Raw genomic sequence first — 25,091 nt, 5'->3', positions numbered from 1 at the left:
ATAGATTTGTCTTTTCTTAAACAATTATACGTTCACATAACACAATGGCAAATTAGTTTGGAGATCATCTAAATACTTCTTACTGAAACATCAATGTAACGGCATAGAAGAAGCACAATGATTTTTTTTAAAGAGTGGCTTTAAGGCTATCTCTGTATTCAAAACAATAGTAGCCCAACAGGTTGAACTGTACGCAATGTCGTACTTGAACCTGTCTTGTTCATAAGGTGGCAAACGTAATGACCGAGGTAACTGGTCATAAACCTGGAGCTTAGAGAAAATACAAGAACTACATATATACATTAACAGACAAAAAAAATAGACAAAAGAAGAAACAATTTTTTAGATGCAGTACTGTACTGTGTATTAAACAGGCGAGTATGTGAGTTTATTAGCTGGTGTTGGTTTTGAATAATTCTGGGGTAAAATTATTGTATGTGTGTGTGACAGAAATGCTAAGATTTCATCATGTATTCAAGCAAATTTCATATAATGCAGAGAGTAAATGCAGGAACAGAATCACAACGTGCCTGTTTGTAGGACATCTGTAGGATATTTCTATCAATTTCAGCACATTGTAATAAAGTAGAACGCAGCCCCGGGTGGCAAAAGAGTTGGGGCCATTTATCACTACAGAGTGAACATCTGTAAAGTATTTGGTCTTGTGATTTTGTTTCCTGTCTTTGAGCCAACAAGGATGCTGGAATTCAAATGAACACAAATGACAAATCAGACATTTTTTTACCAATTCCACTTTTGACCTTGTCAATTACAAGGCCACAAGGACTTTTATGAGAGCTTGAATCAAAGCTTTGCTTGCATGTTGCCAAGTGAATAAAGTGTGCAGTGCACATTAAACAACAAAGGAGTGACCTAATTAAGTGCATATAACTTATTCCGCCCAAAACTCTTGGAGCAGATATTGGTTCCAATAAGGGGAGTAGCAACATCTGGGAGGTCAAAACTTTTTTTTGTTGCTCTTACTTCCTTTTATAACAAGTTAAGTTGGAAATGAAGAGGGCTAGTGGAAGATGGAAACATTTTCAACTCAATAGAAGTAACCACAAATATACCAAGTGCTCCGTTACACACACATACAGTGCAAGTGCCTCACTTTTGGTTTTCAGCCCTCCCCCTTTGGATCATCAAGATGCGCCTCTGTGGCGTACGTAAACACAAAGATATTTTGTTCCCTTTGGGAAGGTGTCAAAGTTGGTTGAGGAGGAGGGCAATCGGTCTCTCTGTATGTGGTGAAAGCTCCCACGCTGATGACTTAATGCTTCCAGTGCTGTCAGGAAGGTCTTTTAACACACTTTCTTTAGCAGGTGGTCGGTAAACAGTCTTGGTTTCACAAAAAGAAAGAAAAAAAAATACATCAACAACAGTAAACATGGTAAACACCGTAACAAAAACCAAAAACATAAAGAATACGATAAAGGAGTTTTTGGTTGCAAAGTTGTCATGTGTAATGAAAGAGAAGCTATTGAGACTGAGTGCTGTATATAGTATAACCCCAAGCTGCTGGTTTTTGATTTCTTTAGAATCACATCCCTGATAAAACAAAGAAAAGGAATCAACTGGTTGAAAAAGTGACATAGAAAACAGTTCCTGTCTTCTTTCTTCTTTCTTCTTTGTTCGATTGTGGGGGAATACCTGTGCTGTACCTTTTATGTGGTAAATCACTGGCATGGTCCATCTGATTTCCCTGTCTGAAAATGGTATCTTTGTTGCATTGATCATTCCCCTTGGTTGTCTCTATTCCTCACTTTCTCTACATGTCAACCTGCCTTTCCCGGCTCTGCTGTACATTCGCCCGGGGTTGTCAGGAGTGAAGAACAAGTGAGGAACCGGGAGAGGATGTGATGTCTGTGATAAAAGATCACCTCAAAAAGTCCAGAAATAAAACAAAAGAGATGAACAAGTTGAAGGAACAACAAAAACTCTGAGCTTTACCTCCATGCTTTTTCATAATCTTCAAAAACTGGAGCAAAGACGCCAATTCTTCTTTTGGATAAAAAAAAAAAAAAAAGGTGAAGAATTAGTTTTTTCTTTTGACAAAACACAAAAAAGCTTTTGGCCTTTTTTTCGGACCCCTTCTTTGACTAGACCTCCCATTTAGAAACCAGAGCTTTACAAAACACAGAAAGATGCAACACTGAACCCAACATAAAAAAACAGGAGAAATCGTTAGATCTATTTTTTCTTTACACTGTTTAGCTGCCCTGGGGTTTCCCAAAAACCGGGAATGGCGAGGCAGTACTAGAAATCCTGGACGGCAATGTAAAAGATGACTCTGCTGTCCTTTGGTTCCTTCCACAGCTGGCGTTCAGTGAAGCTGAGGGGGGGTGGGGGCAACGTCAGTGGCGGAGCCAGCGTTTGACGGAGAGTTGTGATTTTGAGCTGAAGAAAACCAAATGCATGCAAAACGATGCCCCTTGCCCCTTTCTCTGGCGAAAGGCAGCAGTGGCCGTTGGGGTGGTGCACTGTGAGGTTGGTGGGGAGCGTTCAGTCGGTGAATCTCTGGCAGGCCTTTTTCCAGCGGCAGGCGGTGCACCACATGTCGCGGTTCTCCATCCCATACACCTTACGGCACTTCTTGCCCTCACCGCGCACCTTCCGACTGAGGAGGAGAAATGGAGAAAAACATATGAAACTGTCATGATGGAATTATCTATAATATCACGAGCACCAGCATCAAACTCGCAGAAACCTGTAGTTAGACATAGTACACACCAAACGTGTGGTAAAAAAACCCATTCCATTAAAACAGATCTAAATAAAATTGTTCTCCATGAGTTGAGATACTTCAGACTACTAAAATATGCTTATTTGTTTTCTTGTTGAGAGTTAGATAGCTTTGGACAGAGCCAGGCTAGTGCTTTCCTTCCGTTTCTGGTCATTATGCTAGGCAACGCTAACAGGCTGCCGTACGGATATGAGAGTGGTAATCAAATGTCTTCTCTTACTCAAGAAAGCAAATAAGTGCATTTCTCAAAATGTCAAACTGTTCTCCCCCCGTTTTTCAAAGGAACATACATACTTTTCTAATTGCAGCTAAATTGCCATTAACACACAACAATGTCCTAATGTTGTAAGTAGGAAACACCACATACTTCATACAATCTGAAACAGCAGGGCTCCTTATTAAAGTGGATTAAGCAAATCAGAGGCTGAACCGAGCTGATTAATCATGACTTCTTTTTAATTAATAGTCATTGAGCTGATTTGTGATAGTCAATATTTTTCACCTTTCAACCACTTTAGGTGTTTTTCACTCAGAAAGGTTTAATTGAAGTAGAAAATCATATTAGATGTATTGGCTTAAATATGAGTTGTGTCTTGGTAATATCTAATACAAACCCCAATTCGTGAATAAAAACAGAATACAATGATTTGCAAATTCTTTTCAACCTATATTCAATTGAGTACACTACAAAGACAAGATATTTAATGTTCAAACTGATAAACTTTGTTTTTTTGCAAATATTCACTCATCTTGAATTTGTTGTTGCAGCGACTTCCAACACGTTCCAAAAAAGCTGGGACAGGGGCAACAAAAGACTGGGAAATTTGATGAATGCTCAAAAAAACAGGTTAATTGGTCATGATTGGGTATAAAAGGAGCATCCCCAAAAGGCTCAGTCATTCACATCAAGGATGGGGCGAGGTTCACCACTTCGTAAGCATATAGTCCAGCAGTTTTGGAAAAACGATTCTCAATGTACAATTGCAAGGAATTTAGGGATTTCATCATTTACAGTCCATAATATCATCAAAAGAGTCAGAGAATCTGGAGAAATCTCTACACGAAAGCGGCAAGACCGAAAACCAATATTGAATGCCCGAGACCTTCGATCCCTCAGGCGGCACTGCATTAAAAACGTCATTGTTTTGTAAAGGATATTACCATGTGGGGTCAGGATCACTTTGGAAAACCATTGTCATTTAACACAGTTCGTCGCTACATCAAGAAGTGCAAGCTGAAACTCTACCATGCAAAGCTAAAGCCATATATCAACAACACCCAGAAACACCGCTGGCTTCTCTTGGCCCAAGCTTATCTGAGGCGCAAAGTGGAAAAAGTGTGCTGTGGTCTGACGAGTCCACATTTGAAATTGTTTTTGGAAATCATGGACGTCATGTCCTCCGGGCCTAAGAGGAAAAGGACCATCCAGATTGTTATCAGCGCAAAGTTCAAAAGACAGCATCTGTGATGGTATGGGGGTGTGTTAGTGCCCATGGCATGGGTAACTAGCACATCTGTGAAGGCACCATTAATGCTGAAAGGTACATACAGATTTTGGAGCAACATATGCTGCCATCCAAGCAACGTCTTTTTCAGGGACGTCCCTGCTTATTTCAGCAAGACAATTCCAAGCCACATCCACATGTTACAACAGCGTGGCTTCGTAGTAAAAGAGTGTGGGTACTAGACTGGCCTGCCTGCAGTCAAGAATGGGAAAGAATTCCACCTACAAAGCTTCAATAATTAGTGTCCTCAGCTCCCAAATGCTTATTGAGTGTTGTTAAAAGAAAAGGTGATGTAACACAGTGGTAAACATGCCCCTGTCCCAGCTTTTTTGGAACGTGTTGCAGGTATAAAATTCAAAATGAGTGAATATTTGCAAAAAAAAACCAATAGTTTACAAAAAGTTTATTAGTTTGAACATTAAATATCTTGTTGTTGCAGTGTATTCAATTGAATATCGGTTGAAAAGGATTTGCAAATCATTGTATTCTGTTTTTATTTACGTTTTACACAAAGTCCCAACTTCATTGCAATTGGGCTTTGTATGTGCATTCAGTTTGTTCGGCCTTTAATTAAAGCTAAAGAGGAAATGTCAGGTAAGACTTGGCGAGCAGTGAGGATCCCTTACCTGAGGGCAGTGGTGGCTCTGGGAGGGGATGAGAGGACGGCGATGGTCTGGGAGCGCTGTTCGCCAAAGCCATGGCTTTTACTGGGGGAAACCTGAAGATGGCAGACAGATTTGGGATTACAAGAACACAAATGTAACTACGTATGTGGCTGAGAATAAATGCTTGGTCTTGCATGTGCATTAAAGATTCCTCACTGTGGTCCCGGTGAAAGTGACGGGCGGTGACTGCCAGGAGATGCTGAAGCTGGAGCTGTTGGTGGGAGTGAAGCTGGTGGAGGGTGAGCCAGTCGCGTTACTGCTGCTGGACGGGATGGACACTGGAGCCGTGGCCTGAGGGCAGAGGTCAAAGGTCATATTTCCTACTCCAATGGAACAATGTATGTTTAACAGTAGTATTTTTATGGCCTCTCCAAAGCATGTTTCTCAAAACCTTGACTTTTAAATCACGTTTCATGTGTTTTTAACTGCTGCTTGGTTTGATAACTTTCACTTCATTTCTTTTAATGAAAACTGAGTTTCAAATAATTATTTTTTTTTTAATTATTGGCAAGGCTGAAAAGAAATCCTGGAGGTCGTGTAACTGGTTTTAATTTTAAGAAAGGAAAATTCTTTGACAATTCTTGAACATTAGGCATGTCTAAGTCACTTTAAAACAACTTTCCCCCTGAAATTCAGTTGTAAAAACAACTGAGCCTCAAACTAATCCTTAAAACAATTAGTTATGTTTATTTGCACTAAAGGTCTTTAGGTATCTCACATTGTAAAAACTCTTCAATTAAGCACTAATAACTTATGTTGCTGTTAAAACATGTAACTACACACACACAGCCCTCACACTAATTGATGGGTTGTGTCATTATACCACCTACAAATATTTGTTCAAACCTGCTGCTGTGTGTCAATTTACCACAACTGTTAGCACAGCTGCTAACGGGAGCAAGGGACCATAAGTCGCTGTGACATCAACAGTTTTTTGTAAACACTGTGACACATAATCAGGATAATGAGGACCCTGATAGTATTGTGTGAGAGAAAATATGTGCATTTTGTGTAGCCTGATAAGTGTGTTGTGGTGTGTATATTGATCCAGAGAGTGCATCGATCATGTGTGTTGTACACTGATCTTTATCTAGCCTGTGTGAGGGTGCGTTTATGTGTGTCTGTACATGTGCACACTCCCTTGGCTCCCTGCGGCCTCTCACCTGGTAGGCGTGGTCCGTGTGGATGAGGTAGAGTGCGCTGGGCGCAGAGCGGCTGAGCGGGGTGGTGCCGCCAGCGTGAGGCTCCTTGGTGTCGGAGTACTGCGGAGGTCTGTGGGAGTCGGACAGCTGGCTGAGAGCCGGGAGAGGAGAGGGGGGAGGAGGAGGGGGAGAGAGGACGGACGGGGACACAGGGGACAGGCTGCTCAGGCCGTCGGCCACCGAGTCGGTGTTGAGCTTGATCTCTGTGTAGTAGAAGTCTTCCTCGCCATCACTGCAGTCCGAGTCACAGTTACGCCTACAAACAGATAGAGGGTACAAACTGTGAGGGGTGATGGAGAGAGAGGATGGAGAAAAATTACCTTGTCAAAGCAATCGCGCACGACCCCTGCCCTTCTTCAACATTAATGTAATTTCCCCCAACCAACGAAACACCGTCATCTGCAGTTAACCAGCTTGGGACCTCAGTTTAATTGAATGTCAGTATAAATGTGTTATTCATCCGATATCATTGTTCTCTGCTTCCAACCTCTCTCCAGGAGCAGGTCGGTTACTGTGGCAATAATTCATCAGCCATTAATCTGCTGTTTTGACAAGGAAGCTGGTTGGAGGGGTGAGTGAGGAAGTGAAAAAAACTGTTTTGGAGGCTTTGAGTGGACTGCAGCTAAGGTAGGCAGTGTGTTATGTGTGAGTTGGTGTCTTGCCCCAGGTGGATGGTGCGGATGTGTCTCTGGATGCCAGCAGCGGTACTCAGCACCTTGCCACAGTTCTTCCACAGGCACTTGAACATCACCTTCATGGAGTTCTGCAAGAAACACACAGGAGCTCATGAATGGTTTGGTGTTGACAGAAATATGTGGTGGTGGTTGTTTTTGTGGCAAAAAGAGCAACATTTGCTGTCGAGTCATGATTCCTTCCATACAGTATAACATCCGTGTTTGGTTGATGCTCTCATATTGACTTCCTTTATAACCACAGAGTAAATGACAAGCAATCAGATGTGTGCAGATCAACTCCCTGAGTGTTTTTTTATGATATGTGCATACAATCCATCTCTATATTACAAAAGGTGAGGTACATCTGCTCAACCATCCTAAAGTACATCAATTCATTTCAATTTCTTCCTCATTATCAGGCAGGTAGGAGAATGTTTCAGGCTTCTCAAGTGACTGCATAACATACTTTAACTGAGGCTCTTTTTCACCTACTGGAAGTTTTAAGGGGTCAGTTTAGGACTTTATTTATTGATTACATTTTTATCTTTAATATTTGTATTTTATTGTGGATTTTAGAGCGGCAGCATCAGTGAAGTCGCTGCAAGACTGGACAGAAATGAAAAACTAGATGAAGTGACACCAGTATGTGCAATGAAAACTATGCTCATCATAGTCAATGTTATCATTTCACTCATATGCTAAGGAATAGTTAATAAAATAAAAACTGGTATGGATTTAAGTATTTCTCACTGTCAAACCACCCACCTCATGCCAAGGCCGATGAGGTGGCGGGGCGTGTTGAGGAGGCTGGACAGGAAGCTTTTGTGCAAAAACGTGCAAAAACGGGTGTGTTTATTAATAAAACAGCAAAAAAAAAAAAAAAACATACTCAAACAAGGGCACAAACTGAACCCAGATAGATACAAAAACTAAATTAAACTGAGGCAAAATAACAGCAAACAAACATAACAGCAACCTCACAGCAAGCTGCCGAATCCTTTCTATCTTCCCATGCTTCTGAAGGCACTTTTAACCTCTCAGCCTCACCCAACTGGACCCTACCACCTGCACAGGTGATTATAGGGTGAGCTAAACTGAGAACGCAACATTAACACTCTGTATCTGAAAATACCATTACAATTAGATAGATCAGTTACTGCTGACATTACTATTTATACATATATGTGCACCCACAACAATAGGCACCCCAAATATTATAAAAATGTCATTCACTGCACACTATCCTACCTATTGTTCTACAACTGAGGAGTGCTCAGCCCCTCAAGACCTAATCAGGCACACCTGCATGCACTCTCCTTAATTAAGCTGATGAGCTGCTGATCTACCCCCCACATCACAGGCAGAACCATAGCAAAATACTATGAACCCATAAACCAAACAGGCCTATGTCAAATAATAATTTATCAAATAAACTAAAACATTACACTGAAATTAGAAATTAAGCAGAAACAAAACATTGTTAATTTTGGGAACATATGCTAGTGAAAGAGGAGAAAGGCAGCCTTTTCACACTATGCCGGGAACTTCAGGATCTCTCTCAAAAACCCTCAAGTGGAACACACATCAGCTGCATTGCACAGCATTCATTTGATTTGTACAAACTGATGCCCACAGCCCACAACAGATGTATCATACAGACAGAAGAAGTTGGTGAGGTACAGTAGCCAGGATGTCCAGACTTGGGGAGTGAAAGTGATAAACCTGATGATTTTCTAGGGAGTTTCCATGCAGCATCACTGGGAAACTGGACAGCAACATATCCTAGGGAGTTGCTGCGCATTATACAGTATAACGTCAGCGTGTCACACCCTTTTGATCTCAAAGACATTCATTCACATGCTTTATATTTCTATTTATAAAACCGAAGTCTATAGTATTTTTTAATCAATATTTTATAGTCATCTTTATGGTGAAGTGTGTATTAAAAGGGTGCTGCATATTTAAAGTAGTTGTTCTGCTATTGATAAATGTGGATCATGTTTGTCGTGTCATATTGATAATGCTGTCAAACTTCACTTCAGTAAAAACTGAATATTCACTGTACACGGACAACAAAGGTATAAACAACTTGAACTGAGTGAGGACTTCTTGTGAGCTAGTGAGGTTCCTGTATCTTTTATCCATCCACTGTAATTACACCACTGGCCTCCTATAGAGACTGTACATTGTTTATCATGGAGCCTTGTGTGCTCTCTCCCTGCCCTCCTGCTTACCTTACTCTGAGCCATTATAAATGGTCTTATAGGCCTGTCTATCAAACTATTGTTGAGGGGGGCTGATTTAATTTTAACAAGATGTTTTTTCTTCTTTAATTTTCCTCCTCTTTTTTCAGAAACGCATGCACACACAACAAGCATCTGTCCCCCGTGTATTGTTGTGTCTTTGGGTAACAAAAGCCTGTTTTGTGTGTCATCGAGTGTGTGAGTGTGTTATTTCCTTTTAAATTTCACAGTTAATTAAATGGGGAGCTCCAAACAGTATTGTCTTACCAAGAGAGAAGCGAGAGCACCAGAGGAGCTTGTAGATAATTTAATGTGAAACCTTGGCATCGCTCATATAGCACATGTGTGTGTGTGTTTGTGTGATTATGTAAGTCAACTACATTGTTATCCAAGCCTATTAGAAAAACAGTTTTTGTCTCCATCCACACTCTATTCTCTCTTCCCTTTTCGTGTAATTTCGTGTAGTCCCCATTTAATTCTTCATCCATAACCTTCCTTGGCTCTTCCTCTCCCTCCTTCTCTCTTCTAAATGTCTCCCTCTCCATGCCCTTCTTTGTGATAAGTGCCCAATTAATACAGGACGATGTAGAGCTCACCCAAGATCTTTATCGATTTTAAGAGGAAACATGAAGCTGGCAAGATCTTTATGTTTGCTTTAGCGGGTATTCAAATCATTACTGCTGTTGCATGTGCAGGCTGAGAAGTAATTATGAAGGGTGGATGTCTGGGGAGGACACACACAAACACGCACACACACATATATACAGAGCGAGGGGAGAGGGGGGAAAAAACATTGGCGAGAGCAGGAGAGAAAGTGGGGAAGAAAGGGGGAGAGACAGTGAAAGGAGGGATAGATGGAGGATTTTGACAGCAAGCAACAAACCAGCAAGTAGGTGTGCTGATTATGAGAGAGAGATATAAAGTGGGAGCGCAAAGCAATTACATCAGAAAAAATAATAAATGTGACACTGAGCTGTGGATGTGATGAGCTGTCAGTGGTCTGTAGAGAATGAGACGAGCAGACAAAAAGGGCAGCAAAGACATAACTACCACTGGAGCAAAAAGGCTGTGTCCTTTCCTGTCCCATTGTTATCTCTGCCAATCAAACAGTCAGAGTCTAAACTACATCCGTAACCTCAGAGGTTAATATTACAGTGTGTTAACTCTCTAAAGGAGGGAATCAAGCAGCTTGTGTACAGATCTGAGAGCTTCTTATTAAGAGATCTGTCTGTTATCAGGAGAGCTGCTGTCGTTCCTTTTTAAACCCCTTTAATATGTGACTCTGTGACAGCTCCACACTGAAATAAAAGAAACGACTTGTTGCGACAAAACAATACAAACCACAAAACAATTTTTGTTTTATTTCATAGAAACTGAGGACTAAGGAAGTAACTGGCCAATGTATCGGAGCCTGAGAGAAATTTTTTTTATTATTAAATAACTCTCACTAAAGCCACTTAGACCTTGTCCATACCAAGATAGCTTTATATGAAATGCATATTTTTCTCTTCAGTTTGGCCTTCTATCCACAATAAACCATTTCTCACACTACATTTTTCAAAGTCCAGAGTAACCCTTTTTCACAATACTGGTTTAAGTCTGAATGGGAGAACATAGCTTTTGGAAACGTAAGCTTGACATGTTATTGGGCTTTGTAGCAATAATGTTAAGAAGACAACTTCCTGTTGCCTATTTATCAATGTATCAGTCAATGTAGCTGCTCACACAATAAAGGAGGTTTAGTAATTATCCTGCAACTAGTGTATGTGCTTTTCAGACATCTTAGTCGTTTAATGTATTTTTGTTTGTTTGTTTGTTTGTTTGGTAAATATTTGGACAAATGTCTTATGTGTAGGTTGTTTTATGACAAACATCATAAAATAGTGATTTGATTGATATCTCAGTGCTGATCGCAGAAATTCCTGATGATGTGTTTTGGTGTGGATGAACTCATTTTCAAATGTTCCAAAATTGTACGTTTGTAGCAATACATTAGTTCTCAATGTCTATTTGTTTTTCAATAGTAGAAATGACTTCACCTACCAATTCATAGGGGTGTGAATCTTCACTGGTCTCAAAATTTGATTTGATTACGATTATCCTGTCAACGATTTGAATCGTTATCATGATGCATCACCTCCTCAATATTATTATATATTGCTACACATGGTTTTCATCAACAACTTCAAGCAGTCACATATATATAAACTCCCCTTTTTATTGTATCTGCTCTTAAAAAAACACTTCCTGAGTGTAGCGGAGTCTGAACACAGCAGACAAAAGGCAAAACAAAAAAAGCAACGACCGGAAAAACAACAAGGAACATTATTAGTAGAGATGGCCCGATACCATTTTTTGCTTCCCGATACCGATTCTGATACCTGAACTTGCGTATCGGCCGATACCGAGTACCGATCCGATACCAGTGTGTCATATATTTTATTATGTTTTAACAACTGTGTACTACTATCCCTGTATGGATGTGATATTTCTATCTTTGTTGTCGGTCTGGCTCAGGTTAAACTCTTTGTGAAACATGAACAAACACAAACAATGAATGCCACAGAACTTTCTTTTATTATCCAGTTTGACGGTCAGTTATAACGGGAAAATAAACTACTTTAACGTAGATTTTCTTTAGGGCTTTATTACGTGGTATTGGATCGGTGCATAAACTCCAGTACTTCCCGATACCGATACCAGCGTTTTAGGCAGTATCGGAGCCGATACCGATACTGGTATCGGTATCGGAACATCTCTAATTATTAGGCTATAAATAAATTATGGTCTGTCACTGCATCGATGCAGAATCGTCCACGTCCGCATCGCAATGCATCGGTACAATGATTCATTTCAACACCCCTACTAATTCACCAAGATTGTTTTCAGAGTACAGAAACAGAACTGGCCTTTACCTTCAGCCTTCTAACTCAGCTGTTGTCTACAGTATTCACCTTGCGCTTGCGAGGGATGGGCTCATCGAAGAGCAGGCTGCTGCCGTCCTGTTCATCCAGGCTGGGGTCTTCAGGCCCTGCAGGGCCGGATCCCACACCACCCAGACTGGGCACACGGAAGGGCTTGAAGCTGTCGGCAGAGAGAGGTGGAGAAGGTGTAGAAGGGTTGGACTGGTCACTAGGGGCAGACCAGCTCCAGTAGCCCCCTGAAGAGTTGTTGCTGGATGGGGTGAAGGGGCCAGCTGAGCCGTTTTCCTTCCACGAACCACTCAGACCTTCTAAGACGATGGAGGTGAACAGAAAGGGGATAGGGTGGAGGGGAGGGGGGAATAAAGGAGAACATAGGGGAGAGGAAGAAAGGTAGATCATGAGAGTAAATCTAACAACAAATCCAACTTTTTGAGTCAGGTTTGTAGATGATACAACCACAGCAAAATGTGTTGGTGTTCCTCTGTCGATGATGGGAGATCAAGACAGTTTAGATGGCTTTTTTTGCACTTCACACAAATGAGCCACCCAGCACTACTGCTGTCAGTGACACAGAAGAAAAAAAAGTTGACTTCCTTTTTCTGTGCTTCCGCAGAGACACTTCCAACGTCATGTTTTTTTTTGTTGTTTTTTTAGATAAAAGAAATGTTTCTTTTGATTGTCAGCTACAAAAGGCATTTCACTTTGTGAAGGATGAGGCTTGGGGAAACTTTGGAGTGTGTACATACAGTCGTGAAAAAATTAGGACACCCATGCTAAAGTTGACTAAAAAGAGGAATAAAAAAATCTTCTTTTGCAAATTGATCTTAATGCCTTAATTAAAAAAATGAGTGAAAAAATTGGTGTCCTTAAAGGTTGGATTTTTCCTCATTTTTTTAATTAAGGCATTAAGATCAATTTGCAAAAGATGATTTTTTTATTCCTCTTTTTAGTCAACTTTAGAATGGGTGTCCTAATTTTTTCACATGACTGTAAGTGTGTATTAGAAACTATGTGTGTGTTTTGAGGGATGTGTGTGTGCGAGTCAGAGAGAAGAAGAGTTAAGAGCAGACCTGCTTTGTTTGGTTTAGTGAAGCTACTTCTTGATGAGGTGTCTCTCCTCAGAGTCTTTCTTTACTACATGTCACATTAAAGAGGAAGTATCTCACCAACATTAAGAAAGCTGCTCTGATATACATTTGGTTATATGTGGTACAGAAATACAAAAAAACATAAGAAAACACCTTTTAATGAGAGTTAGAACTAATGCAGTTGAACAATCATATGGCAGATTATGAGAATTAAATGTCAACCATGATGCATTGCTTGGTGCACTATGCATTAGACTGCATTACTGTGTGTACTGATGTAAATGCACATTGTATGATCTCCAACTTGTCTGCATGGGTGTGACATCTGTATGACTACATTAAAATAAAACTGTACAGTTGGTATTTAAAATCCATTTGCATGTGTGCAAGATGTATGAGATGTACATTTAACATCTGATCGCATTGTGTGTGTGTGTGTGTGTGTGTGTGCCTGTGATAACACGTGCATGGTAGTTGGAGGGTTGGCTGCATGTCTGCTTGGTTAAATGGACGGTTGTTTGGTTGCACAGAGTATCTGAGTGGTTGCGTGTGACTGCAGTTACGAGGCACTTTGGATTTTCCGCCACCATGTACTGGGTGGCAGAGATCCAGACTCATTGTGCTCTTGTGTGGATTTGCAGAAGTCATTGATGAGAGAATACTAAAGCACAGCAGGTGGCAGTAATTTATCAACCGAAGCTTCCACATGCATTCACAACATAACAGCTGTGAGGGAACGAAAAGGCTGGGCTTCTTTTTTCACAGGTTCATTTTTCATAAATATTCTGGAACAAGGAAATTAATGATACATCAAAGCCAACGATTATTTTAAAGCATAATGTATTTGCCAAAACCCACTGTGCCATCCCCCACTTACTCAGTTGTTAGCTGTAATACTCACCGTTGACTTTAACAGGTGGACTTCTGACCAGGGGGCTGGTGGAGAGAGTTGTCAGCACCATGGCAGCCGTCACCTTGTCCATGTCCACTTCCTCCTCTGACCGTCTGTGAAAACACAACAGAAAAATAGAATTTTACTGAGCATACATTATCATTATATACACACCTTACACACATATACCAATGTCTGAAGATGGACATGAAGTGGGCAGCAAGAACACAGTAAGTGTGTGTCTTCTTCATTTCCCTCCAAATGTTTTCAGACAAGAATCAGGCCTTCTAGTCTAAAACTCACTCAGCTTTGCATTCGGCTGCAATGACTACAACCATGCCGGATTATCCATAAGGGCGCTTGGGCCAGTGCCCAGGGGGACCAATCATTCACAACCAGTGGGGGGGGCACCACATGACACAAGCTTTAACAATATTTTCCGTAAATTGTTATATTATTCACTTGAAATTGTTGAAAGACCATACATTACTTGTTTATGAACACTAATTTCACAATAATATTATTATTAATAATAATAATAATATTAATAATAATATTAATAATAATAATAATAATAACACATTATAAATAAATCAATATTACATGACCACTATCACTCCCCCTCCCCAATCTGTCAGAGTTGACTTGGTCCACAAGTACGCGCAAATGTATAATTTGGGGGATGGTTTTTTTTTTAACAATAATTCAAAGTGACCAGTTTAACCCCCAGAACAATTTTATCATAATGATGAATGTAAAATATTAACTGTTATAAAAAATTATAAGTGGTTGGCTTTCTTGATTCAATGTAATTGGCAAACAAAGAAAAACATTTTTCACACAACCCCCCCCCCCCCCACCTCTGGGTGAGACTTGGTTGCGCCTAACCCTTCTCCGTGTTTTTCAAGCACATAGCACGGACGATGCGCTTCCTGAGTTTATTCAGTATGCAGAGAAGTGTAAAAGACCGGTCCACAGTCTGTGCTTCTTTCCAGAACTCGTATTTCTTTCAGACGACTTTGTGCAATAAATCCATATTCTTAGATCTAATATTGATAGTCTTTTGTCCATATCTTATTCATTTTCGGTCATTTTATTGCCGGTAGCTGTAATGCTAAAGCAGTTTTAGCTTTCCCATGATGCTTTTGAAAGTTTTTGACCAATCAGAGGAGTTGCTTTCAGGGCCGTGAAATAAAAAATGTTTTGTTTTTTGTTAGTTTTTTTGGCTTGTCTGCTGGGCTGATGTACTGATGTGTATTGATTTTGACATTTTGAATTGAGTGCTGTGCTTTTTGAATTCGACATTTTGAATTGAGACATTTGAATATAGTGCTCACTGCTCATATGCCTACATGTATGTAGTTGTACAAGTTAGTAAATTACATTTGAGAAATCCCCTTGGCTTTGAGGTATAGTGCCCAGGGGCACCACATTGTCTTAATACGGGCCTGACTACAACATAAGCTGCTAATTACGTTTAAGTTTTTTTTTTTTTTTTTTTTTTTTAAATATACTTTACAGGCGACTGATACAATTCCCAGATACCATTGAAAAAAATCAACAATCCCTAAAGCCTGTATTATCAACACAAGCTCAGTGCTGTACAGCACACACACTAGCTAATCCATTTGACAGACTAACCACACACAACACATACTGTATTTGTCTCTTCTAATTGGCGCGTGGAAAACACATAATAGAACACAGCTGTCTTCATCCTCTCGCAGTGTGTGTGCGTGTTTTGTTCCTGAGCAAGCGGGGCTTTGATTGTGTGTTGAAGTCAAATGGTCAAAGAAATTCTATTACAATGATGAAATCTCCTGCTGCCTTGAAAAAAAAACCCCATCAGCCATCACCAAGTTTTCACAGATGCTAAGATCAAATGGTTATACTGCATCCAAATTGGTTTAAATCCAGGACAGGCAACAAAGATATTGAAATAAAGAACCCATCTTTTACTTTCCTTATACCCGTCAAACAAATAAATGCCGATAGAGGATTGTACAAGTTATGTAAAATCTGTGAGATGATGCAACAATTATTCTCCTCCATCAGCACATGTATCTGTAGTTACCACTCATCTACAGTACTCTTACACTGATTGCAAGTGGCAAGTAAAAAGAAATCCTTCCCAAATGTTTATTAGATCCTTAAAATTAAGTCTGTACTGGATAATGGATACTGGAATGTTTCTAATAAATGTGCACAGCAAAAACAATTTGTGCAAATAAAGCATCGAAAGCCCACTGAGATTACAGGTGTGAGAGTGAAACTAGAAACCTGCGTCTTCCAAATTCAACGACATTCCATCTTACATATAATTAAATAATAAAAAAAACAATAAAATGATATAAAAACAAGAAAAGTGGCCATACAAGTAACCCCAATACCCAGGAACACAGTGTCTGTCACAAGAGGGCTTTGGCTGTGATCACTATACTCACTGCATCTGTGTTGTAAGGCAGAAAAAAAAACATCCTATGCAGCATGCAAACACATGCAAAAGGCTCCTCAGTCGTGTTGCAGTCTGGTGCAATATCCCACTGTAAGCATGACAGGGAAGTGAGAGACATGTAATAATAACTTTCACTGCCCCTTTCACTTGGGAAACAATTCACACCCCAACAGGACGTGACCCAAAGCATACTGTACTGTACAATCAAAAGCAACAGCAGAGAGGCTTAAGAAAAACAGTGTCAAACGTGTTGAGTGGCCAGTCTAAGCTCAGTCGTGACCCCCAATGTTTATTTTTAGAATGGCTTTAAGGCACAGATGCTACCCATTTAAGTTGAACAAGCTTAAGCAAATCTAGAGAAAAAGAAAGTGCCAAAATCCACATGTGTCAAACTAACAAAGATGTGTTTAAGATGACTTAGACGACTCAAAGCTGATAAACGTTATTCCCCAAAGTAGTCACTAAATTAAGTTTAAATGAGACATTTCTGACTCTATAATGATTATAAAAGGACACATCACTATGTTTTCTTAGTAGATAAATCTCATCAAACACTTAGTGGAGTCATTTTGAATCTAGCATGTCTAGAGTAAACCTTTTCCATAATAGGTAACAAAGGCTGTAGAGAATACAGCACAGGGAAGCAGAGCAGCTCTTACTGTTTTGGCAGTTGTATTGAGAACAATTTCTTTGATGTTTTCTTTTTCTTTTTTACCGCAACGCTCATTGGCCCGAGTTGACACTTCTCCTAAAAACTGTCTAAACATTTGTGTTAAATATAATAGATATATGGTCCTATATCTATAAAATCAATATGGCAATATGTAACAAATAAAGAGAATTAACTTAATTATAATTTTAATTAATTTGTAACAGAGCAGTGATCTGATACAAACTAGATAATGTTAACAAGAAACTATTACGAGACCACAGCACTTGGCTGCGTGTCATCCCCTCTCTCTCCCCCATTTCCTGTCTATCTGCACTATCTAATAAAAAAAAGCCCCAAAAAAATAACAATAAAAGTAGTTTGAGTTTTGGACAGACTCTTAAACGTTAGGATCATTTTGAATAAATTACATTTTCAACATTAATGTAAAGCCATTAAAGGTGTATTAACTTTACAGGCCAAATGGAGATGGTTTTTCCCTATGAGACGAGAGCGTTAGCTAACAAAGAAAGAGCCTCAGCCTCCATTAGCTGAGTCTAATTTATTACCCTTTTGACTGTTGTATATGATGTCATTACAGCCTCCACATAAATCAAGAAACAAAGCTGCACACAACTGCCACTTTCACCCATAACCCCCCACCCTACGTCGCCGTAAAACAACTTCCTAGTCACCTTGGGAGGCCATCATGTGACTGTAGATATTAACTCCATGGCAACCGAGACAGACAATAATTAGTGGGTGCTTTGTCTATCTTGAAATACGAAAGACTAAATCTCAAAAAACACATTAGGAGGACTAATAATTAAGATGTGACTTATGAGAGGGAGAGGAAGAGATGGCAGGAAGGGGAATTTCCCCAAATCACATTTGCCATTAGTGGTCTTATCAAACTTAGTTTTGGTCCAAGTGCTTATTATGGCTATAATTAACACACCAAAAGCATGTGTGTGTGTGTGTGTATGTGTGTTAGACACATGATAAAATGCATGATGTGGCAGTAGACGTAGTAGGAGGGTTAATGGATGGATAAGTGAATTCTGATAAATGAGTCTCATATGTTGGCATGTTTGTGTGTTGCTCGTATGCTAGAGAGAGTGTGTTTTAATATTCTTACTTCACTAACTTGCAATCAAAACATCTTCTAATATCGGACCCCCGAGTCTTCCTAAATGCATAATCATGTTCGTATAGCTTCATCATCAGAAAACTAGAGACAAAGTAAAGAGCTTGTTTACTAAATCTCTTAAGACAATCCATTCGAGTAGAAAATATACTCTGCTTCCTGTATGCATTCAAACAGCTGATATGGCCTGATGTGTTTCAGGCCACTGCCTTAACATGGTGTGGATGAGCAGACTGCTATTGTCTTTAATTGTGTCTTAAAATGTTAATACTGAAAAAAGAAGATACTGGCCATTTGTTACTGAACTATTCTAGAGAGCTACTACATAGATCATTCACTGAAAATATCATGAACACATGTTGAACACAGAAATTACAAACTACAGGAGATAAAATTGGATTCATAGATGAATTGGGATTCACCCCTGTGAGGGTGCGGAGATACGTAAAACAACAGCTCCCTCTTCAGGGGTTCTGATGAGTTTAGTGGGAGATATGGCTGTGTGTGTGTGTGTGTGTGTGTGTGTGTGGCAAAGTCTCCACAGTTGTGGGGGACGGGCAGCAGTATCCAGTTTCAAACTAAACACTGGGCAGGGAGTGAGACAATAACAGGGGATGAAGTTACTGTGGCCATGTTAGTTTGACAGGTAGATGTGATCCAATGAAATGTGGGCCTGGTTTTTGTTTTTCATCATATTTAGTTTAGTTTCATGTTCTGGTTGGACAAATTGCAAGAGGGTGCAATTATTATTATTTAAAAAAAGTGTAAACCTATTTCTTTACAGAACAACACTGAATAATTTAAGCAATTGCTGTTTTACCTGGATGTGGATACATAACTTCTGTCTTGGTTTCCTTCGTGCCACATTATTAGGCCAGGCCTAGCCCTGCTAAACACTGTTGCTCACTCACACCTGTAAGCAACCCAGTACAACCACAACTGCCAGAGCAGACTTGGGAGCAGTTGGGAGTCAAGTGCGTTGCTCAAGGATACCTCAACAGTGGTTGAAACATGAGAGGAGGCTATTACCCTTAATATACCCAGAAAACCATCCCATGTTCACTTCTTTGAACTTAAATGCTTAAAAACAAAAAAAGATTCCCTAGAATGAACCCAAGGGAATCTTTGAGTGAAACCACAGGACAAATCTTGCCTTTGAAACAAATAATTTGTCAGTATTTATCCTGGTACAGCACTTGGCTGCCGACACACCACAACATCCCTCCACTTAAAGCTAATGAGAGGAAACTTCTGCCCAGAGTCAACAAAATAATCGCAGGTCAAATTCTTGACAAGTTGAAATCTTTCTTATAAACTCCCTTCTCCAAACTAATTCAAACTAAATGGGCCAAGGTAAATCTTCACACACACAAACACAAACAGGCACAACTCCCTTGTAGCTTTGGTTTCTATGTCATCCAAAAACTATCAATCAGTTATAATGAAGACAGCTGAATGGTGCGGTGGGTTACGGGAATTCCTTTGAAACCGAGACCAGTGCTGCCCAGCACACCCCTCACTCCTACACTCTTCTGTCTGTACTCCGTCCTCTTGCTCCTCTTCCTCCCTTCACCCCTGCTCGACTAACTTTAAACTCTTTCTGCTTCTCTCACCCTCGCTCACTTTCCCTCCCACACTTTGAGCTTCTTTGACTTTTATTGCTGCAAAATCATACTATGAGCAAAGTAAGTGAGCAAGACAACAACAAGGTGCGTGTGTGTGTGTGTGTGTGTGTCTGTCTGTCTCTTTTATGCTGAGCAGTGCAGGGAGGTCTACTTGTTTATTACAGCCACTGGACTATGACGTCTATTTCCTCCACAAGTTTCTATAAATCAGAAAGCGCCTCCTATACCATGTGCTTATCTGATCTCTTCCACTCTCCTTCACACACACACACACACACACACACACACACAAAACCTCAAAACCACAAAACCACAAAAGGAATCTGCATATGACACAGGGCATGCATGCATGAAGGGCACAGCTTTTGATTGGCAGATGTGTATTAAGGGACACAGGAATTTTCTTTGACATGCTTGTGTGCATCTTTCAGGCTCTATAGATGTTACAGATAACAGTCCTTTGTTGGAAAACATACATCCCAAAAACTGTGTTTCTATAAAAGCTGAGAAACATGCAAATGGGGATATTATAGCATTGTGTTGCCTATTTAATTTCCTGTGATGTGTGAATTCTAGAACTGCACCTATGACACACATGAGGGTGTATGTGAGGTTTGCACACGTGCTGCCGACAGCTGCAGACTGGTGTTTGCCATATTGTAAAGCTGAACACATGGGTTATGAGAAGGGGACATTTTTATGGATGCAATAGGACTTTTACTGCACATGGAGGTGAGGTCCAAAATAAATCATCTTGCCTTGGTGTCGTCTGTTGGTTTCAATAGCCACATTTTATGTATTTATGTACTGATAATAAAAGCACAAACTGGCTCCTGTTGTGGTATATACTGGCACTATATGGTGAACATGCAGTGCTGGCAAATATGGTGCCTTCATCTGTGGTGCAAGTTTTCAAAACTGATCAGTAGCCACACTAGCGGCATGGCTAGGGATGCCAATGTTGGTCTTTCAATTGGTCGGTCCACCACTGTTCCAGACTCAACAACAATCAACATCTCAACAACTGTTAGATAGGTTGCTGTAAATTGTTGAACAGACATTTATAATCACCAGAGGATAAAGCATAATGACTTTTGTGTAGGACTGAACGATTAATTGCATTTGCGATAATATCGCGATATGTTAATTAAAACGCGATTTCCTAATCGCAAAGGCTGCGATTTGGTCACGTGACTCGCAAGAGCTAATCAGTCTGCACTCCGCAGAAAAAGCATCAACTTAGCCCGCTCGCTACGCCGTACCTTGAGCTGATTTCTGTCATTCAAACAACTCTGAGTTGTAGTTTAAAACATTTACAGCCATTTTAATAAAATGAAGGGTTTTATTCAAGTCCATACATGCAGTTAATGGATACAGGCACGCAGAACTGAAGGCTCGGTTGGCAACGATTAGCTCTGATTAGCGGTTAGCTCCGGTTAGCTCCGTTATAAAGATATGAGTGGAGGAGCTGCCACTGAGAGGGGTAACAATCAGACTGATTAATGACGTTCGGGGAGCTTTCACAGCAGCGTGGCCGCGGGGTTTCAACAGTTTTATTAGTACAGTTAATCCCATGGCAAGAACACCAGCAACTAGCTAACGTAACGATAGCCTCTCTGAACAAGTGCAATGTTCTGTGTCATGCACACGGCACGCAACTTCACGAGGGGGAGGGGCTGGAGGCAGCTCCTCTCTGTGCACTGTAAAAAAAATACACTGGTGTGTGTGTGTGTGTGTGTGTGTGTACTATATACTATATTTTTACTTATTTAACTGTCTAGTGTGTAATTGTGTGTTGTTCATACTATAAAATGATTTATTGTTTGTCTTTGTTGAATAATACAGAAGACAAAGAGCTTAAAAAAATAATTGAATCGCAATATTTGGGAAAAAAATCGCAATTAGATTATTTTCAAAAATCGTTCAGCCCTACTTTTGTGATCCCCTGATCTTCCTCTGGTGCCACCATGAGGATGTGTGACAACTGTTGTCTACTATATTGAACTGTATAGAGAATGGCTTATTGACTGTATAAGATAGGTCATGTATAGAATGGAACAGATGATGAAGTCAATGACTACGTTTACATGCACATATTTCGGATTTTGCCCTTATTCTGACAAAGACGATATTCCGACTAAGCTGTTTACATGACTAATGAGAGTGAATATTCCACTAATACTCCCGTTTACATGTAGCCGTGCAAAATAAAAAAAATAAATTTCCAGAGGTGGCGGACTTGTACGACCGTGCGAACACAGGCTCCCTCTTTCATTCCTTCAACCAGCTTTTTGAAAAAGTTGGCATAGCGATATGTGCGCATATCCAAAAACCTGTTGATATCCAAGTCTTTGATAATGTTTAAAAGTAGCTGTGTTTCTCCTTTTTAGGTCTGCAGCCTTGCAAACTGTTGGCTGTTTGGTTTGTGTACAGCAACCACAGCAACGCACAGAGCTGACCACAAGCCTACTGTAAAAACCCCGATTGAGACGTATATTCCGAATGCGCTGTATACATGTCCAAAGAATGCCTCTACAACCCAAATAATATTGGAATATCCCACTTCTTAATTGGAAAATGCTATATTCGGAAAAAGGCCTTATTCAGAATATCCAACCGGAATATGCTTGTTTACATGACCTGTATCAAATCTGGAATATTGTCATATTCAGAATAATAGTGGAAAATTGGTGTGCATGTAAACATACTCAATGAGACTTAACAATATTATTGCTGAGAGCCACAATGCATCAGCCTTTGCTAGAAGCTAATTATGCATTAGCATGTTTTAGCTGTCTGCCTCTCTCTCTAGCGGACCTGTAAACACACAGCAACACACACACACACACACACACACACACACACACTTGGGTAAAGGACACAGAGCTTCATACAGAAACATTTTTACACATGAGTAAGCAGCATAAGTACGTGCAGATGGAAACAGACACACAGTGTCCATTAGTTCTCTTTTCTTTTCTTTTTTTAACAACAAACACACTCTCAGACAGACACTCTTCTTAGTGAATGCCATCTGGTAAGAGCAAAGCAGGGCGTGGCGTACATTAGGGTTGGGTACCTTTTGCATCTGAACCAATACCACTACCAATACCGGTACCTGGAATTCGGTTCCGGTACCCAACGGTACTTTTTTCGATACTTTCCCTCTGTAATTACAAAAAAATTATTTCAGTTGTAAAAATAATTCCAAACCTATTTACTTAGAACATTATGTTATTTATTTAGAATATTTTACACTGACAGAAATTAAACAAAAACAAAAATAAAACCCCTCCCTCTTTCCTCCCAAACCCATCCCTACAACCTATTAAATTGAATAATTATTCAACTTTTATTCTTGTATTTGTATATTATTCTATTTCAGCCTGTTTTATTTTCATCATGACCGTTTTTAAATTACTATTGAATTAGTTTCATGTAAAGCACTTTGAATTGCCTTTTTGCTGAAAGGTGCTGTAGAAATAAAGTTGCCTTGCAACCTCAGCCTGTCAGTCAGTCCCCAGGGCACAGAAACCACTGTTGTGCCTGCTCAGAGGAAGTGTAATGTCAACAGCACTGCGACCGCTTTCGGCTCGCCATTAATGCTGTGTTCATGCCACCTGGGAATAACAGGGACCGTACCCATGATTACGTTGTTTTTCCGACTGCCAGCGTTCACATGGTCGGGATGCGTGTTCTTCTTCTTCTGTTATATTGGCGTTTGGCATAACAACTTGTTGCATGACTGCCACCAACGGTTGGCCGTAGCCTAGAGCATCAGGTGGGTGAAAACATGGAGCCCACAATAACAAAAGATTTGCTGCTGTTTTCTTACACGAGCATAGAAACAGCACATGGACAGGTGTTTGTTTGTCTTATCTGCAGGACAACGAACGGGAAAGGACACGGATAAGGTATTGTTTTTTTATACATGGGTCTATTTATGAATAATTTGAAATGTAATTAATTAATAATTTGTTATGTCTGTGGATGTTTCTTGGCAGAGGCGTTTGTCCACAATAAACAGTTTATTGTCATTGAAATATGTTCAGTGAACCAAAGTCGCCTACATCAAACGTCATTGTCAACAACGCGTCACCAACTGTTAAACTTGGTTAGCAAAATCTAGCCCGAGTTTCCCACCTCTAATTCCCACAGGAAGTGACGTAAATGATGACGTTTTCAGTTAGAAGAATGTTTTTCCGATGTCTATGAACGCAGCATAATATCATATAATAGTGCAGAGTGAAAAGGTGTCTGCGTGAAGTTTTGAAAAACTGTAACCACACTTGAAACCGCTTTATCGGCATTGACGTGACTCACTGTGACTTCAACAAAACTGCAGAGCTGACGTAGTTTGCTCCGTCTGCACCTCTGCGCGCGCGTGTGTGTGTGTCAGACCTCTGCTCTCTGTCAACATGCAGAGAGGACAGATAAACTTGCACTTACTCTCAGGTACCGAAATTAGGCACCGTTTGATTCTACGTGAATCAATACTCGGTAGTACCGACGTGATTCGGTCGGTACCGGTAAAAGTACCGGGTTAGGTACCCAACCTTAGCGTATATTACTATTACTATTATACTAACATATGTGTGTGTTATTTCTTCATGTATCTGCAGACAGACAGTTACAGCTGTACAGTAGTAAACACACTGAATTAGTTTCAGATCAACAGCGTGTGATTATATCTGCACATACTGTATATATCCTTGTTGTGGTTAGCCTTTGTCCTTTTCTGCAGAGATTGTGTGAGATACGTTTCATGCTGTAAATGGATAAATAAGTCAACGTTGACCTGCTGACACACACAGTCTCTCTCACATACGATTTTCTCTCAGTGTACAATTCATTACAGGTATACAATGTCTGTTTTTCGGACTATCCTCTTCACTCTATTCTGGAGTAAAATAGATCTCCAGTATCAGCCTCCCTCATCTGTGTTGCTCACACCGCTGGGAGACTGAACACACACACACACACACACACACACACACACACACACACACACACACACACACACACACACACACACACACACACACACACACACACACACACACACACACACACACACACACACACACACACACACACACGAAATTAGCTCGAACATGTAAACAGAGAAACATGCACAGGGGGGAAACAAATATTTCCACTTATTAGATGTAAAAGCTAGCTAAACAAATGCACAGATATATGGTTAATTTTTTTTGAAAGCTTAAAACATAATGTTTTTATCATCACCTGGACCATAAAGTATTTGGGCTGCACTG

The 25,091-nt window shown here is 40.2% G+C and overlaps 1 protein-coding gene across 3 annotated transcripts in view; it reads right to left on the bottom strand.

The window, feature by feature from the left end:
• Positions 1–472: 472 nt before the first annotated feature.
• The window catches only part of znf704 (zinc finger protein 704), a 50,234-nt gene continuing 25,615 nt past the window's right edge, over positions 473–25,091 (bottom strand). For 2 of the 3 annotated variants that reach the window (XM_031296262.2, XM_031296260.2), the window contains exons 3-9: positions 13,949–14,052; positions 11,990–12,267; positions 6,781–6,881; positions 6,080–6,374; positions 5,073–5,207; positions 4,878–4,969; positions 473–2,620 (exon numbers count right to left, since the gene is read on the bottom strand). In XM_031296262.2, coding sequence (XP_031152122.1) covers positions 2,506–2,620; positions 4,878–4,969; positions 5,073–5,207; positions 6,080–6,374; positions 6,781–6,881; positions 11,990–12,267; positions 13,949–14,052 — 1,120 coding nt within the window. In that variant the 3' untranslated portion in view covers positions 473–2,505. The remainder of the gene's footprint in view (positions 2,621–4,877; positions 4,970–5,072; positions 5,208–6,079; positions 6,375–6,780; positions 6,882–11,989; positions 12,268–13,948; positions 14,053–25,091) is intronic. The other variant, XM_031296261.2, reaches the window with a different exon arrangement.

This window comes from Sander lucioperca, chromosome 16 (assembly GCF_008315115.2).
Source record: "Sander lucioperca isolate FBNREF2018 chromosome 16, SLUC_FBN_1.2, whole genome shotgun sequence".
NCBI classification, from domain to species: Eukaryota; Metazoa; Chordata; class Actinopteri; order Perciformes; family Percidae; genus Sander; species Sander lucioperca.
The sequence above is the reverse complement of the archived record's forward strand: the minus strand, read 5'-3'. Positions and strand labels throughout refer to the sequence as shown.